The sequence below is a fragment of the Hemicordylus capensis genome, chromosome 1, assembly GCF_027244095.1.
Source record: "Hemicordylus capensis ecotype Gifberg chromosome 1, rHemCap1.1.pri, whole genome shotgun sequence".
Classification (NCBI taxonomy): Eukaryota; Metazoa; Chordata; class Lepidosauria; order Squamata; family Cordylidae; genus Hemicordylus; species Hemicordylus capensis.
In genome coordinates, this window is record NC_069657.1 from 148,555,899 (window position 1) to 148,574,236 (window position 18,338).

General features: G+C 48.5%; 1 protein-coding gene across 7 annotated transcripts in view; it reads left to right on the top strand.

The window, feature by feature from the left end:
• Positions 1–18,338, top strand: part of ABCB6 (ATP binding cassette subfamily B member 6 (Langereis blood group)) — a 64,641-nt gene that overhangs the window by 22,956 nt on the left and 23,347 nt on the right. For 5 of the 7 annotated variants that reach the window (XM_053265951.1, XM_053265935.1, XM_053265942.1 and 2 more), the window contains 5 exons: positions 1,959–2,151; positions 2,311–2,432; positions 4,523–4,632; positions 5,496–5,561; positions 6,224–6,349. In XM_053265951.1, coding sequence (XP_053121926.1) covers positions 1,959–2,151; positions 2,311–2,432; positions 4,523–4,632; positions 5,496–5,561; positions 6,224–6,349 — 617 coding nt within the window. Of the gene's footprint in view, positions 1–1,958; positions 2,210–2,310; positions 2,433–4,522; positions 4,633–5,495; positions 5,562–6,223; positions 6,350–18,338 lie in introns of those variants that run through there. The other 2 variants (XM_053265984.1, XM_053265973.1) reach the window with 2 other exon arrangements.

Genomic DNA, 18,338 nt, shown 5'->3' on the forward strand with positions numbered 1-18,338 from the left:
TACAGCCTTTTCTTCATTCTTTCCCCATCCATGTTTCACCTCACTGGTGGTGCCACTAGGAAAACTATTGGAGGCCCTGTGTACAAGGAAAAGGCAAATTAGATTCTAAAATGTGTATTATTTTTATTTTATTTTATTTGAGGGCAAGCTCTGTCTTGAGAGGGAAAGCTCAGACATTAGGCAAGTTTGCTTTGCAATGAGGAGCAGGTAATCTTTTGGGTGAGGAGGCAGCTTGCCTAACTCTGTCCCCTGAACTAGGGCCAGCCCTCTCCTTAGTCAAGATGGAGTGGGCATTGGCAGGTTTTAGATGCTGTTAAAGGATAACAAATTGTAAGTTATGTAGTTTTAGTAGTAGTAGTCGTCGTCGTCTTAACTAGGTTAGGGGTTCTGTGAGTTACTTCAGAAGAAGTGGAGACACAACTGGGAAATCCTCCCACCATGGGTAGTTGTGTGGGACTGCAGAGGTTTGAGCTGAGGAGAAAGCAGCACATCTAGCCCTGAGCTTCTGTATTGCAATATGAAGAGGGTGGTATTTTCTCCTCCTCCATATACTGTATTGGATCGCTGAGGTGAGGCAGGGATGGGGTTGAGGGATGTGTGCCTCATGGCACACTCCCCTGACTCCATGTTAAGGATATCTTAAGTTGTTAAGCTGCACACAGCGGAAAGAGTCTTTGGCAATTCATTACGACTAGGGAAGCACATTTCCTCTGATCCAAACACATCTCTCCTACTTTTGAATTTAAAATGGAATAGTCATTAAAAGCTTATAGTATCCTTGGGCAGGCTAGTGCTCCCTTCCTGTGCCACATTCTGTGTTTCATTCTGTGCAGTAAGCATGCACAGTCCTCACCAGACCATTTTGCTTTTGCTTTTGCTTTTGTTTTTGTTTCCCCTTTTCCCCTTTCTTTTTTAGCCTACTTTCCAGTAGTTTTATGAGATCACCCGGCATTCTGTGTGTGTGTCCCCGTGTGTGTCCCCCTCCATCAACTTCACAACACCTTGACCAATATGAACCAAATTTGGTATAGTTGTAGGGACACATAGGAACACCTCAACAGCATAGTTTGATGATGTCATCCACTCCAATCCAAGATGGCGGACACATAAACTTTTGAGGCGCAAGTGGGCGAACTTGTGAACCGCTTACCCATTTTGAATCAAATTTGCGGCAGCTGTAGGCACACATAAGGACACCTCAACAGCGAAGATTGTGATGATGTCATCCACCTCAGCTCAAGATGGTGGACTTTGGAGGTGCAAATGCACTAACTTGTGGACAGTCTAACCAATTTGAATCAAATTTGCTACAGCTGAATGGACACATAGGGATGCCCCAATGGTGTAGTTTGTGATGATGATGCACCCACCCCGAACCAAGATGGTGGACACTTGAACATTTGAGGCACAAGAGATCTAACCTGTGGACCTCAATCTGCATCAAATTTAATCCAGATGTAGACAGTGAAAGGAAAGTAGGCTGATTAGTTCTTACTAGAACAACTTGGGGTTTTTGCGCTTACCTAGGCTGTGTGGATGCCCCCATTTCACTGTCTTACTGATTGGCATGGCAAGTTTGCTCTTAGTATATAGGATGAGAATTTCAGTATGTATGTTGATGATTTTTTTTCTGCACAGGATAGGAGTACCGTTTGGATGTTCTGCTTCCAACACTAGAATACTTTGGGCATTCACTGCCTATAGTGCAGCCCATTCCCCTCCCCCAGTGTGTTTTCCTGCATTAATTCCTGCTCTGCTCCCTGAGGAAGCATGGCTGGCAGTGGAGAACTAATCATTTCAGCTTTAACTGGGAGAAAAAGCTGAGCAACCAAATTCAGAATGAACTCTGCATTCTGGGTAGTTCAGACCTTAGGGTAGTTCCAAAATTCTAGAGGCTATTTGTCAACTTCTGATGAGTTACATCTCTCTTTTGAAGCACATGCCCCTTCTTTCCACAGGTTCTACTGGTTTTGTTAGCAACATGCGCACCTTCTTCTGGATCCGGGTACAACAGTTCACCAACCGTGAAATCCAGGTGAACCTCTTCAGGCACCTCCACAACCTGTCACTTCGCTGGCACCTGGGGCGCAAGACGGGTGAGGTGTTGCGCAGTGTTGACAGGGGCACTAGCAGCGTCAACAATCTGCTCAGGTACAGGGGCATGTCCATCCAATGGCCAATCCATCAGCCTTGGTCAGCTGACTTGGAGGTACCTGCTGTTGTGTATTCTCCTTCTGGCCCTGGGGAGTGGAGTGCGCAGGGGGTGGGGCTTGCACATGACCCGATTCTCCCCACCTTTCTGTCCCACAGCTACATCGTATTCAGCATCTTCCCCACAATTGCGGATATCATCATTGCTATTGTGTATTTCACTACCCAATTCAGCGCCTGGTTCGGCCTCATCATCTTTGTCTGCATGGCCCTTTATCTCAGTGAGTACTCAGGGTCGGGGAGGGGCCAGTGTTCTCCCTTTAAAAAATTTCATCTGTGTGTGGAATGAGTTTTGCTCAGAGTCATTTGTGAGTAGTGTATACACATAGAAATCACAGATTTTTATAGGAAAACATATCCAAGCAGTGACTAAGTTCAGGTTCAGGTTCCATCCATGTGCGTTTTGCCATTAAAGCTGCTATTTATATATGAACACACAGCTTGTAAATTGTACTGTTAGTGCAAATTAGTGTAGCAGTGATACAATACCCCTCCAGTGTCAATTAGTATCTTTAAAACAAATATATTTAGATGTTAAAAATGCCATGTCAACCATGCAGATCTGTCAGACCTACCATTTATTTATTACAAATGGTAGAATAAGTTTTATAGGGGTTATTTTAAAAAGACAACCGGCTTAAGCCTTAAGTTTGATGCATTAACTTTACTGTTGAATTATTTGGATCACTATTTTCAAGGAGTGATTACCTTATTATTGCAGAATCTTTTAGCCGCTGCTAAAAATCATACTATGAACAAAAGAAACTGCCTTCTACTGAGTCAGAAACTTTTCCATCTTGGCCAGTACTGTCTACACACTGATTGACAGTGACTCCCTAGGTAGGGTTTAAGACAGGCCCCCACCCCTTGGAGATGCCAGAGATTGAACTTGGTACCTTCTGTGTCAAAACAGCTGCTTTTCCACTGAGCTATTGCCCCTCCCCTAACACTAGGTTATCATTAGAAAACTGCATCAACCCTAATGATTATGGCATGGTTTTAGGGATGTGCACGAACCACGGTTTGACCCGTGTTTCAAGCTCAGTTCAGGATTACAGTTTGGGAGCTTTTAGAAAGTGGGGAGCAGGTCCTTGCCTGCTCCCCACCTCCCCATGCAGCTTCCTGCTGGGGCGGCACACATCCCCAAAAGCCCTGTGCAGCACCAGCATGGACATGGAGTCTGCGCATGTGGGACAGGTTCCCATCCGAATGCAAAAAGTAATATATGAGCCAGCCCTGGGACAGTTTCACTTTCACACATCCAGTCTACATGTTCTACAATTCCACACCGAGGATTGTGCAGAAATCGTGCAGGAAGGTACATTGGAGGCCATCTTGCTCAGTACAGGAACCTGCTACAGCCTCCGTGACAGAGGGCTCCTCCAAGCTCTATCTGAAAGCCTCCAACGAAGGAGAGCCCACCACTGCATGAGGCAGACTGTTCCACTGTTGAACAGCTCTTACAGTTAGGAAATCCTTCCTAATATCTAGCCTTAACCTGTTTCCTTGTAATTTCAACCCATTTTTTCTAAGTCCTACCCTCAGGAGCAACAGATAACAAGTCTGTTCCTATTTCAAATATTTGAAGATGGCTACCTTTTCCCTCCCTTAGTCTTCTCATTTCTATTATTCCTCCTAGGACTTTTGCAGACCCCTCACCATCTCTGTTGTGCTTCTCTGAACCTGTTCCAGCATGTCAATATCCTTACATAAGAACAGCCTTGCTGGATCAGGTCCAAGGCCCATCTAGTCCAGCATCCTGTTTCCCACAGTGGCCCACCGCCAGAGGCCACTGAGAAGCCCACAGGCAAGGGGCGAGGGCATGCCCTCTCTCCTGCTGTTGCTCCTCTGCAACTGATATTTAGAGGCGTCTTGCCTCTGAGGCTGGAGGTGTGGCCAGAATGGGACACTGTATTCCAAGTGAGGTTTGGCCAGTGCAGAACAATATTCTTTGCGCAAGTGCAGAAAAATGATATTGTGCATTCTAGGAATTCCAGATCTTTGTTTTTAATTAACAAATCACATTTCTAGTTTTATAAGATATCTCAAAAGGGTGGGGTTGATTGATATCTCCAAAATCAAGGGTCAGTTAGATGCCTGGCAGAAGAGCAGAATACATTATGCAAAGAAGCTAATCTGTGCAAATTATAGAGATCTCACTAGTTAGCATTTCTTGGTGCAGTTTTTTAAAATGTTCGGATTATGTCTTGATTATGGATTAGAATGGAGGGAACAGAAGAGGTCCTTGGGACAGCTCTGTGAATTTATACCAGTTATTACAGTGATTCTGGGCTTTCCCCTTTTCCCACAGCTCTGACCATTGGCATTACTGAATGGCGAACAAAATTCCGTCGTGACATGAATACACGTGACAATGAGGCCAAGTCTCGTGCTCTTGACTCACTTCTCAACTTTGAGACAGTACTTGGAACCCACACGGGCTGGGATGGTGGGGGGGGGGGCAGGCAGGGAGAACAGAGAGGGCAAGGATGGGCAGCAAGCCTTCCTGCCCATTTCTCTTCCTCTCCGTGTCTGAGAAGACTCTGACTCCAGAATCTATCTATCTTCTATCTATTTATTTCTCTAAGACATACCCGTGGCTAATCCCATGCGTGGCAACTCTTGCAGGAGTTCACGAGCAGCTGCTGATTAGCCATGGGGATGGGGAGAAAAAAAATGGCGGCAGCAATTAACAGCAGTGCCAGTGGGTGGGCAGCTGGGAAGAAGCCAGCCGGCTGGCAGGGAAAGGAAGAAGTGGCGGTGGGGAGGAAGAAGCTGGCCTGCCAGCAGGCAAACAAAGAAGTAGGTGGGGGGGGGAGAGGAAGAAGCGGGTGGGTGGGGGAGGGGAAGAGAAAACAGTGGCAGGTGGGCAAATGGTGGTGCGGGGGAGGCAGCAGCAGACAGCTTGAGGCTCAGGAGTCCTGTGGGGGGAGGAGACAATGGCGGCGGAGAGGGCAACACAGCCTCCCTCTCCAGCCTGCCTGCCGGTTAAAAAGCAGGAGCACCCGGCGGGGGGGGTGGGGAGGAGGGAAAGTGGCGGCCAGGCCGGCCAGCCATGAACGAGCTTGGGGTGGGAGGAGAACAAAATGGGGCTGGAGACAGGGGAAACTAGCGGTGTAGATGCTCTGCCCAGGTCAGCTAGTTTGAAATGTTTTGGCTTAAGGGAAGGGGTGGGTTACCTTCCTGCCTGACATGGAGCCTGTGCAGGGGAACTGGATTGTACTGGTTTGGAGCAGGAAAATCCCAGCCTGACACTAACTCATCCCTGGTATGGTTTGTTGCAGGTGAAATATTACAATGCTGAGAATTATGAGGCTACCCGTTTCAATGACGCCATCCTCAAGTACCAGGTATAGTAGGACCAAGAGGTCGTGATCAGAGTTATTTCTCACATGAGCTCTGGGGTGCACCGTTTGCCTGGCAGGCTGCCCTCCTCCTCCTCTTCATTTTCCCTTTCCACCCACCATGCATGCATCAGGCAGTTTGGAAGTCAAAGGGTCAAGAATGATCCCAATTTAAATAGAAAAAAAATACCTGTAGATAGATACATGCATTAAGGACAACTTTGGATTGGGAAAGGGTCCAATATTGAGGGACTGAGGAGTAGAGAGCCAGTGGAGACTGGAATCTCCCCAGTTCTGGCACATTCATCAACAATCAGCTCTCTGTGGCTGGCAGTGAATAGTTTCTCCTTAATACTAGCCACCTTATCTTTGCTGCTCACAATGTGCAGGCAGTGGGTGTAGACAGAGCAAGGCAACCAATGACAGGATTTTGGGATGGCTGGATAGGCTCAGTGTTCTAAATGCAGAAACGACTCTTTGCAGACTAGCACACCTCTTGCCTGTAAGCAGGAGAGGAGCCATACCTCAACAGGAAAGTGTGGTGTGGAGAACTGGAGTGGGGAAGTTGTGTTTGGCTGATCCAGGTTGTCTTGCCGTGGGGAAGGGAGGGTATCTCCGTTCCAGTGTTTGGTGCACCATTGCTCCACTTTCTCCTCTCCTCCTGGCAGGTCTCGGAATGGCATGCTAATGCATCGCTGGCATTCTTGAACCAGACCCAGAACCTTGTGATTGGCGGAGGGCTCCTGGCTGGCTCCCTGCTGTGTGCGGCTTTTGTGAACGAGAAGAAGCTCTATGTGAGTCTCTGCCCACCACAGTGCTAGAGACACCAATGATTTGGACATCTTTAAGGAACCCGCAGCTAAGAGCTGGTTTACATGGTACACTTGCCACGGGGAAGCCGCAGCATGTAGACTGGCTCACCGCAAGGCTTGTTTCTTGTTAACGTGGAAAGTTTCAGGAACCTCCCAGGAAGCCTAGCAGTGGCTTGGGAATTCTCCACACAACAGTTTCCTATCTTATGGGGAAATGGAGAGCCATGATATGCTGTTGCAACTGGCAGCTAGAGTCTTTTTCCACTTGCCTCCATGCCACAAGTGAAGTCTGCAATCCAGCCTTGAATCTTTTCAGTATGGACCTTTGCATCTGGCACTGGTCACACAGGAGCACATGTTTCTCAGTGCGGCACTGCTGAAGGCCTTGCAGTATCTACACTGTGGTTTTAGCTCCTGTGCAAAGCAAGCCAGGGTAGTAGTAGGGATGTGCGGACCAGTCCGGCAGTCAAAAGATTTAAAATACCTGTAGCCCCTTCGGCGGGGCTTCCTGTAGGCCGCGGGGAGGTCCGCGAAGGTTTCCCCTCCCCCTGCCGGACTCTCAAATCACCACTAGGGCTGGGTAAATGCAGTATTTTTGGCCCTGTAAAGCCTCTGTAAAGGCGCACGGTGGCCATTTAGGCCACTACCACGCATGCATACATGGCCCCGCAGAGGTCATTTGTGCATGCGCAGCAGCCATTTTATTTTTTTCCGGACCAGACTGGGGGGAGGGGGTTCGATGGGGGCTGGACCGAACTTGACCAGTCTGGACTTGAACCGAACCAGGCCAGCCGGTTCTTTGCACACCCCTAGGTAGTAGGAAAGAGGTTCTGATGAGGACTGTGGAGGTGAAAGGGCTTGCAATACAGGAGGCATGAGGAAAGGCTGCAGAGCAAGCTCATCTCACCGCCCCTTTTACACATAAGGCTGAAGCCTCATTGTGAACGCACCTACCTCTGTGTCACTCAAGGATGCATTCTCAGTACATCCTTTACTCATGTGTAATGAGTGATAATCCAAACCACCCCTCTGCATATGCTGCAGAACTCTTAGATTTGGATGATCACCCCTTACATGCTTGCGGAGAACACTGGGGCACATTCTTGAGTGCTATGGGGTGAGTGTGTTTGTGACAAGGCTTCAGCATTATTGCAAGTAAAAGGGGTGGCAGTGGTGAGCTGAGGTTCATCTGAACTGGCCTTTGTAAAGGCTAATCAGAGTTTTCCAAATTCAGCCTGGGTAGAAGGAAGCATTCAGCCCTGGGGGGAAATGGGCAGCTGAAGATGCAGAAGGCTAAAACCAAAAGAGGTTGGGAAAACCAGATATCTCATTGAAAACAAAAGCAGTTGCAAACAAGAGTAAAGCCTGGAAAAGGCTTGTCACCAATTAAGAGATCTGAGGGGGAGTGGGAGGAACCTCACCAAATGGGAGCTAGTTTCCACCGACATCAGAAGAAAGAGACCAGCATGTTTTGAGGTTTGTATTCCAGATGTGAAAACACACATTCCCACATGGGGCATAATCCAAATGGTGGGAGAGAATTAGGTGATTGGGGGTGGCCTTGAGGAAATGTTTTAACAAGGAAGGAGGTAAAAAGAGGTATAAAAATGTAGGTTCACCCCAAGATTAAGGCAAAAGCTGTTGGATATGAACTGTAGGAATACAAAGCTTAATTCAATGCCAAGAAAATCATTTCTAGTCATAAGAAACCCTTTGCGCTGAGGCAGGCTACACTGAAGAAGCCATGCTTTTATTTTATTAGCCTACTTTCCTTAAGGAAAGTAAGCTTATGAGATCACCCAGCTGTGTGTGTGTGTGTGTGTGTGTGTGTGTGTGTGTGTGTGTGTGTGTGTGTGTCCCTCTATCAACTTTGCAATGCCTGGACCAATATGAACCAAATTGGGTGCAGTTGTAGGGACACATAGGGACACTTCAGTGGCATAGCTTGTGATGATGCCATCCACCCGAATCAAGTTGGCAGATGCGTAAATGTTTGAGGTGCAAGTAGGCTAACTTGTGAACCGTCTAGCCAATTTGAGCCAAATTTGCTACAGCTGTAGGGACACATAAGGAAGCCTCAGTGGCATAGATTGTAATGATGTCATCCACCCCAATTCAACATGGTGGACACTGAACATTTGAGGTATAATTGAGCTAACTTGTGAACCACCTAACCGATTTGAACCAACTTTGCTACAGGTGTAGGGACATATAGGGATGGCTCAACGGCATAGTTTGTGATGATATCATCCACCCCATTCAAGGTGGCAGATGTGTGAATATTTAAGGCTGAATTGGGCTAACTTGTGAAGATGGTAATTATCAATTAAGATTGTAGTGAAAGGAAAGTAGGCAGATTAGTTCTTACCAGAACAACTTGTTTTATTTACATTTATTTCCCACTCTTCCTCCAGGGAGTTCAGAGCTTTGGGGTGATGCTGTGTAAGGGTTTTAGTTGGAAAAGCCAGCATGGTGAAGTGGTTAGAATGCTGGACTAGGACCGGGGAGACCCGAGTTCAAATCACCATTCAGCCATGATACTTGCTGGGTGACTCTGGGCCAGTCACTTCTCTCTCAGCCTAACCTACTTCACAGGGTTGTTGTGAGGAGAAACTTAAGTCTGTAGTACACTGCTCTGGGCTCCCTGAAGGAAGAGCGGGATATAAAATGTAAAAAATAAAATATTTGTGCTATACCACATCAGATTGTAGGTCAGACTAAGATAACTGAATGTTCTTCCATACACAGCCTTTTCTCCTTGTAGAAAACTAGCATTCCAGCCTAATTCTTTTCCTGATACCTGATTTTCTGTAGAGAGAATTTCTTTCACCAAAACCAGCTTTGACAGGCTGCCAGTCTCAGTAGAAAAAAGGTGGGCGAAGAGAGGCTGCTTGCTCCCCTTTTTTCTAATAGTTGTTCACAATTACACACCCCAAGCTATTTTTCTCTTTGTAGGAGTGGGAGTGATAACGGAGCATGGGTTCACTTACCGTGAAGGCTTTTTCTTGCTGCTGGATCTGAGGACTCTGATTGGGTTATCCTTCCCACATGCAGGACAAATTAAAAAGTGTTACTAGCCTTAAGAACCCCACCTAGTTCTTTTAGGCCAAATGTGTAAGTAGCACTGAACTTAATAACTATGAAAAATATTTAACAGACTAATATAGAAGAAATATGAAAGTCACAATCACATCACTGGATAAATTATTTGTACATTCTAGTACGTGTTGGTTTCCCATTGAGTAGGCCAGGACACCACCTGGGAAGGCCGAGATGTCCTCGGCTCCAGCAGCAAGAAGAAGCCTTCACAGTAAGTGAACCAGTGCTCCATTCTCTGCTGCCTGGAGCTGAGGACACCTCTGTTGGGACATACCACAGCTCTGGCCATAACACTCTCTGGGAGGGAGTGTCCTTGCCGACTCCAGGGGAAGAACCTGCTGCAGCCTGAGAGAAGGCATATAAGTCAATCTTGTAGTGCTTTATGAATGTTGATGGTGCCTTCCAAGTAGCCGCCCTACATATTTCATACACGGGTGCGTTAGCTGAAAAAGCAGCAGATGTGGCCGCTGCTCTGGTAGAGTGTGCCAGAATATGTTCTGGAGATTGTAGGTGTAGTGACTCATAAGCTAGAGAAATGCAAGCACATATCCATCTGGCAATAGTAGGTACTGATGCCTGATTTCCCATGGAAGCAGGAAGAAAACTAACAAACAGGGCTTCAGTCCTTCTAAAGTCCTCTGTATGTCTCAGATACATCTTGAGACATCTGCGCACATCCAGTTTGTGCCATTCTTGTTCCTTTGTGTGTACTGGTCTAGGGCAGAACGAGGGTAATATGGCACCCTGTGAGTGATGGTAAGCCAGACACATTTGGTCTGATGAAGGAATCTGGTATCAGCCAGACCGAGTCAGCCGAAAAATGCAAAGGATCTGGATCGAGATCCGTCGACAGCCATAAGAATGGGGGTTCTGCGCCTGCGCAGGAATCCCTGCGGTAGCCATGCCTCAGCTTGTCGAGGCGTCCAAGCCCCGCCCACACGCAGCGCGTGCTATTTAAGAGCGGGGCTGGGCGCCATGTTCCTCAGTTCTTCTCCGACCGCCTTCGCACGTGTACCTCGGTCTGCCGCCTCTTCGTCGGAAAGTTACCTCAGTATTCTCTTCAGAGACTATTTCTTTTTCTCGGACTGATCACTTCATGTATGACCCTCTTTTTCTGGCTGACAGACTACCTCTAAAGTTGACAAGGAATGGCTACCGACAAACGACTGGCTTGACGTGGACTGGACTTGACTTCCCTGTCGTCGCGCTATGGCGGACGATAAAAAGTCTTTTAAGAGGTGTAAGGGTTGCGATGCAAAGCTCCCTTCCAAAGACCTCCATGAATTATGTCTTATGTGCCTGGGCGAAGAACATAATGTTTCAACTTGTAAAATTTGTCTGTCTTTTTCGAAGCAGACGCAAAAAAATAGAGCGCTTCGCCTCAGAGCAGCAATCTATGATGAGGTGTTAAGTCCCTCGACACCGGGCACACCTCACCCCTCGACATCGAGAGCTCAATCTGCTTCCACACCGCGTTCGAGGTCGAAAACTTCGACGTCGACGCATCCGGGATCTCCACGTTCAAAGTCCATCTCCTCGACTTCGAAAAAGTCCGGACCTTCGACATCGAACCGAAGCAAAGTCTCCTCGGTTGCAAAGACATCCTCGACACCGATCGGCCGTAAGCGTCGAGTTCCATCGACCTCCAGCAGTGACCCCGACGCCGACGAAACAGCGACAACATCTACGACAAAACGTCGACGATTGATTGATCTAACGGGAGATGCTACGCCTCCCCCTACTGCTCGACATCGACCATCTTTGACGCCGAGGCCGTCAATACCGAATGTTTCAGCGTCGAGAGCAAGATCCCTCTCGCCTGCTCCGACACCGGTTCCCTCCTCTCCACCTTCAACACCACCGCCTCCGGAACCTAGCGCGCTGCTGTCGCTACACACGCCGTTGATTACTGCATCAAGGCAGGTGACCCCTCGATATCGATCTCCACCCCCGAACTTCGATATCGACGGAGATACTCAAGAGGCTGAAATTGGTCTACATCCAACTACGACTCAGTCGCTCCTGTCGCTCTTGGACTCCACAGCAAGCACACCTTCACAAGCCACGTTTCGAGGTTTTCCGGCATCGGAGGAGGAGTCTCATTCAACTTCGACTCATCCTGTCCACGAAGTACCATCGCTCTCTGCGGCCCAGCTGCAAAGCCCTTTGCCTTGGCACACTTGTGGGTTCACCCATACCCCACCGCCACATATACCTGGTTCGGGCCCTGCAATCTCGACTGGTTCTCAAACCTCTTTACCAACCGTGTCATGGGAACCACTGACGTCCCTTCCCGCCACAGTGGCTGTACGCATGATATCAGCGTCTACTAATACTCCCTCCACAGCAACTAGACACTCAGCGACGCAAACACCTACAGTTATCACCTTCAGTGCCTGCGTGCAAACGAAACTGCCGGTAACCCATTCCGTAGCGGCTCAGACAGCACCCTTGCCTTCACCTCCCACTCCTTCAGTGCGTTCTCAGGGGACCACACCTACTTCTCCAACAGCCTCGCCTTCTGAACATTATGGCTCGTCTGATTTCGAATCGGACCCCGAAGGAGAGGAGACCATTATATGTTTTTATACTCTTAGCATGTTGTTTTTATTGTGTTGTGTGTTTTTAACTTTTGTAAACCGCCTTGGGGCTATATTTTAACGAAAGGCGGTATAAAAATGCAAAAATAAATAAATAAATAAATAAATAAACCTCCCACGGATGTGGCACCGACAGTGTACGTTTCACCCAACGAAGAAATGAAAGCGTACTACCGTCATGTGCGTACCATGGCAGACGCCCTAGGGCTCGACCTACGCTCCGAACTGGCGACAATAGACGATCCCGTCTATAATTTTATGTTGAAGTCACAATCGACGGCCCCAGTAGCCCTCCCGATGCTCCCTGTAATCACAAGGGCAGCTAAATGTGCTTGGGAAGTACTCCATACTTCCACCCCTACTTCTAAAAGACTGGAGAGCCTTTATCGTATAATGGAAAAAGACAATACGTACCTTCTAAAACATCCGGCTCCCAATTCCCTCGTAATTGACTGTGCCTCTACGTCAAAATCTGGGAAGCGGCATATTGTTCCTCCTGAAAGAGAGGGAAGGAAATTAGACCTCTAGGAAGGAAAATCTATTCAACTGTGTGCCTCTCAATCAAAGTTGCTAATTATGCAGTGTGCACCGCCAAATACACTCACAGTCTTTGGGAAGGATTGTTTACTGAACTTGACAGCCTGTCACCGGAAGAGTTCAAGGTTAACTTTCAAAAGGTTCTGGAACACTCGGGCGATCTGACTAGACAACAACTCAGTATTGCCAAACACCTAGCTGAAAGCGAGTCCAGAGCCATGACGGCCGCTATCACTCTTCGCAGGCATGCTTGGCTCCGGTCTACTACCTTGCAAATGGACATGAGAGAAAAGATAGAAGGTCTTCCTTTTGACGCCTCCGGCCTGTTTAGCGAAACCACAGATGCCACAATGGAACAACTTAAAAAATCTAAGTTTACCGCGAAAACGTTTACCGCACAACCATCCACTTCTACGTACGTGTCCAAGTACCGTTCCACGTATAATAAGCAGCACCCTTCTTTCAGACAACAAGACTGTAGAGACTTCCGCAAGTCCTACCAGCCTTATCACCGGCGCACTTACCAGAACAAGTTCAAAACAAATCAGGCCCAACGTACCAAAGGGCCAGAAACTCAGAAGCGCCTTTGAAACTCAGGTCCGTCCACCACCAATTCTCCATTCCCCGTCCCCGCCGTCGGGGGCAATAACATCTCAACTGATGGGTCCCTCCAACGACCCCTGGCCGGCTCAACCCTCCATCAGGCTGGCAAGCCATGCCCCCGCATGGCAACATATAACATCAGACCGTTGGGTCTTGCAGATCGTATCTTCAGGATATGCCATCGAATTCAAGTCGATTCCACGGTTCAGGGGAATAACATTCACCCCTCCTTCCTCTACACTACGGGAGGAGGTCAGGGAACTACTGGAGAAGGGGGCAATCGCCCCAGTACGGTGGACGGACAGACAGGATGGATTCTACTCCCGTTATTTTCAAATTCCGAAATGGGACGGGGGCATCCGTCCGATTATGGACTTACGCAACCTAAACAAGTTTGTTCATGTCAGGAAGTTCAGAATGATGGCGTTGCAGCAAATCCTCCCACTCCTCCAAGGGGAACAGTGGTTGGCAACGCTGGATCTCAAGGACGCCTATTTCCATGTGAACATTCGGCCTCCACATCGAAAATTCCTACGCTTCACGGTCGGTCACCAAGTGTACCAATACAACGTATTGCCCTTCGGCCTGTCCTCCGCCCCAAGGGTCTTTACGAAATGTATGGAGCCAGTGATTGCCTACCTGAGAACACATGGCATCACGGTCTACCCTTACCTGGACAACTGGCTCCTGACCTCAAGAGATCCAGACGAGTTACGTTCGCAGATCCATTATGTTCTGTCGGTCCTTCACGACCTAGGCATCCAAGTCAATTGGAAAAAGTCACACCTGGAAACTATGCGGGTGGCAAACTACATAGGAGCGGTATTAGACACAATGCGCCAAAGAGCATACTTACCAGAAGAGAGGTACGTCTTGATCAAGGACATGGTAATGCTCTTTCGGGATCACCCCACCCAGACGGCACGCTCCATCCAGCGCTTATTGGGCCTTATGGCCTCCTGCAATGCGGTGATTCACTATGCCCGTCTAAAAATGAGGAAGCTACAGCTCTGGTTCCTCTCAGTTTTTCACCCTGCAAGACACAACCAAGAGAAACGCCTACTGATACCTACTCCCATACTTCAATCTCTCTCCTGGTGGATGGAACGCAGGAACCTCCTGGAGGGAGTACCTTTCCCGCTTCCTTCCCCAACAGTCTGGCTAACAACGGATGCCTCCCTGCTAGGATGGGGAGCTCATTGTGCAGGCCGGCGGACGCAGGGCAAGTGGTCCCTCAACCAAACTCAACTCCATATAAACTTCCTAGAATTGCTGGCAGTTTTTCTGGCTCTACGGTCCTTCCTACCACTGTTGCAAGGCAGCTGTGTACAAGAACAATTAGACAACACGACAGCGCAAGCATACATAAACCGCCAGGGTGGGACGGTCTCCCGGAGCTTGTGCGCTCTAGCCCTCCAGATGTGGCACTGGTGCATCCGCCACAAAATTTACCTTCTCGCAGCCCACATCAAGGGCCTAGAGAACAGCTTGGCGGACAATCTCAGTCGAGTATTCCTGAACGACACTCACCACGAATGGGAAATCAATCCAAGATACATCAATCTGCTATTCTGTCAGTGGATTCGTCCATCAGTGGACCTGTTTGCGACCTCAACAAACAAAAAGTGTGCTCGCTTCTGTTCCAGAGCAGGTCACGACCCACTATCATTGGGGGATGCTTTTCAGATGGACTGGTCACTAGAAATGCCCTACATGTTTCCACCTCAACCCTTAATTGCCAGAGTGGTGGCTCGACTCCTAGCACACCCAACTCCCTGTATCCTTGTGACGCCATGGTGGCCGAGACAACCATGGTTTCCACAAGTACGCAGACTGTCCGGAAATCTTTACCATCGCTTCCCACCAGAAGCGGCCCTCCTCTCGCAGGACAACGGCCTCGTACTCCACCCAGACGTTCTCACTCTCCGTCTGACGGCTTGGCGAATAAACTTTTAGATGATATATTGTTGAACCAAAGGAAATTGTCAACCAGGAAAAATTATAAGAGCAAATGGCTTCGATTTAAGGCTTATGCGAAATCCCATGGGTTTCTGCCAAAACGGGCCTCCGTTCGTCAAGTACTCCTCTACTTGTCCACTCTTAAATCGCAGGGCTTGGCAAATGTTTCTATCAAAGTTCACCTTGCCGCCCTATCATCCGTTCACCCGGGCTGCGACGGTGTTACTTTCTTCTCACACCCCCTCAGCAAAGCCTTCCTGAAGGGCCTCTCCAATGTCTATCCTCCAGTAAGACCGCCGGTGGAACCTTGGAGCCTGTCTTTGGTCCTTTCTTCGCTGACGCAAAAACCCTTCGAACCTCTGGCCTTGACGTCTTTGAAATTGCTGTCCTTGAAAACCGCGTTCCTGGTTGCCATCACGACAGCACGTCGGGTGAGTGAGCTCACTGCATTGAGAGTTGACTCCCCGTACACTCAATTTCATGAGGACAAGGTGCGTATGCGACTGGATCCCGCTTTTCTGCCGAAAGTAGTTTCCGATTTTCACTTAAATCAGGACATTATTCTACCTACCTTCTTTAGGAACCCACAATCGGCCCTGGAAAGGTCTGTGCATTCGCTGGACGTTCGTAGAGCCCTTCTATTCTATATGGCTCGTACGAGGGACTTTAGAGCCTCTTCACGTCTCTTTGTATCATACCAGGGCGCTACCAAGGGATCTCCAGTTTCTCGTCAAAGATTGTCTAGATGGCTTGTCAACCTCATCGTACTCACGTATGAGATACAGCATAAAGCACCTCCGAAGTCCATCAAAGCCCATTCTACCAGGGCTTATGCTTCATCGTCCGCACACCTCTCAGGGATTGGCTTCCTGGACATATGCAAAGCAGCTACCTGGTCGTCCAATCTCCCATTTGTCAAGCATTACGCCATAGATGTGCGCTCTGCTGCAGAGGCTAGTTTTGGGAGAAGTGTCCTAAAAAGGGTGTTACAATAGCACTACTGCACCCCCCTCTTTGGGGAGCTTGCTAAACACCCATTCTTATGGCTGTCGATGGATCTCGATCCAGATAAACAGGTTGCTCACCTGTAACTGATGATCTGGTAGAGATCCGTCGACATCCATAAGACCCTCCCATCCTTCCCCTCTGCAGTAGTGATGCTCCTCTGTGTGCGTGCTGCTTACTATACTTACCGTATCTATTCGTCTCCACTCATGATGTCCATCTGCGATGATCGCCCTCCTCGGCGGTCGTCGAAAGAACTGAGGAACATGGCGCCCAGCCCCGCTCTTAAATAGCACGCGCTGTGTGTGGGCGGGGCTTGGACGCCTCGACAAGCTGAGGCATGGCTACCGCAGGGATTCCTGCGCAGGCGCAGAACCCCCATTCTTATGGATGTCGACGGATCTCTACCAGATCATCAGTTACAGGTGAGCAACCTGTTTTTCTTGTGCGTCGACAAAGCATGTAGTTCGGAGATCCTACGTGCAGAAGTGATTGCTCTTAAAAAGGCCGTCTTGAATGATAGAATTCTCAGAGGTATGGACTTTATTGATTCCAAAGGCACACCCTGAAGCACTCAGAGAACGGTGTATAAGCTCCAAGATGGAAAGCGATGGACCACCATGGGTGAGAGCAGGGTTGCCCCCCTCAGGAGCCTTTTACTATGGGGATGGTTCATTATCCTATTTTTGGAAATCCCTGATATGATTCCTGTCAGCGATGCCACCTGTCTCTTCAGCGTGTTCGCATTGAGCCTTTTGTCCAATTGCTCTTGGAGGAACTCTAGAAGGTCTTTAATTGTCACTGCGCCGCGAGGTAGAGTGCCTGGCCAATCATCGCAGAAAAGCCCTCCACATGTATTGATTGATGCATTTGGTCGAATCTCTTGTGGAGGACAACATTGTGGTCAGTACCCTGTTTGAATAGCCATATTTTCTCAATATTCCCCGCTCAGTGTCCAAGCAGCTAGCTGTAACCAGCCTGGATCATGATATTTGACTGGACCTTGATGTAATAAGTCTGCTGACACCGGCAGAAACCATGGTTCTCGGTTGCTGCTATCAAGGCATATCATTGGGTTATCCTCGTCACGTGCTCCTGGGCAGGACTATGTAAATTCTAATAGAAAAGCCTATAGAGACTGACGGGGATAACCCCTCCCCAGTTCTTATAGACCTGCGTTGCTCCTGGCAGGTTCTTCCCTTCGTCTTAGTAAGAACTTTCTCAAATTTCAGCTTTCGCGCTTTTATTGGCACAGATCAAGGCGGGAGTGCTTCGGCCACTTGCTAATCCCCCCCCCCTTCTCCAGCAGAAATTTGAGTGCTTGCATGGGGGCATTCTATGGCAGAGCGAGCGAGCGAGGAAGAAGCTGCACAAAATGGCGGCCGCATCGCTAGTCCGGGAGAAAAGCCCGCCAAAACTCAGGATGCAGCTCCTCAGCTACAAGCAGTATTGGTGAGCTCTGATCAGGGGGAGGAGGGTACGGGGCCCTCTAAACGCTCTAACCCCCAGGCTGTTCCTAGATCAGTCCCACCTGAATGGCAGGCATGGCTGAAAAATGCCATAGTAGACACAGTGCTCCAACTAAAGCCTGCCAAAAAGCCTAAGAAGACAAAGAGGCGCAAGCGCCCCTCCTCCTCCTCTTCTGAAGTATCTTCTGACTCCAGTTCCTCTGAGCCTGTACATAAAAAGGCAAAATCAAAGAGGAAACATTTAAAAAAAGGTTTAAAAGGCAGTCAAAAGAGACATTTCAATACATTCCTCAGAACTCTCAGGGGATGAGTCAGGGGAACCAAATTCTAAGGAGGTGAGACCCAGAAAAATTAATAAAGTCATGAACCCAGTACCATTAGGGGAAGACGACGTTATACAGAACCCAGTGGGTCTAGAGGGAGGTGGACATGATCCTGATCAGGTCCCGTGCCCAGATAAGGAGGAGGGGGAGTGGTCTGGGGCGGACGAGTTTGAGCACTCTCAGGTGTCTCAGAGACTCTTTTCCTCAGAGGATTTTAACCCACTTTTCACAAAGGTCCTTAACACTATCGGGTTACAATCCAAAGTAGCCACGGAACCAAGCCAAAACCCCAAAGGGGACTTAGTGTTTCCTAGAGCGAAGCCGCGAGATATTCTATTGCCTGTGCCGGATTGCTTCATAGAAACTATAAAGGCAG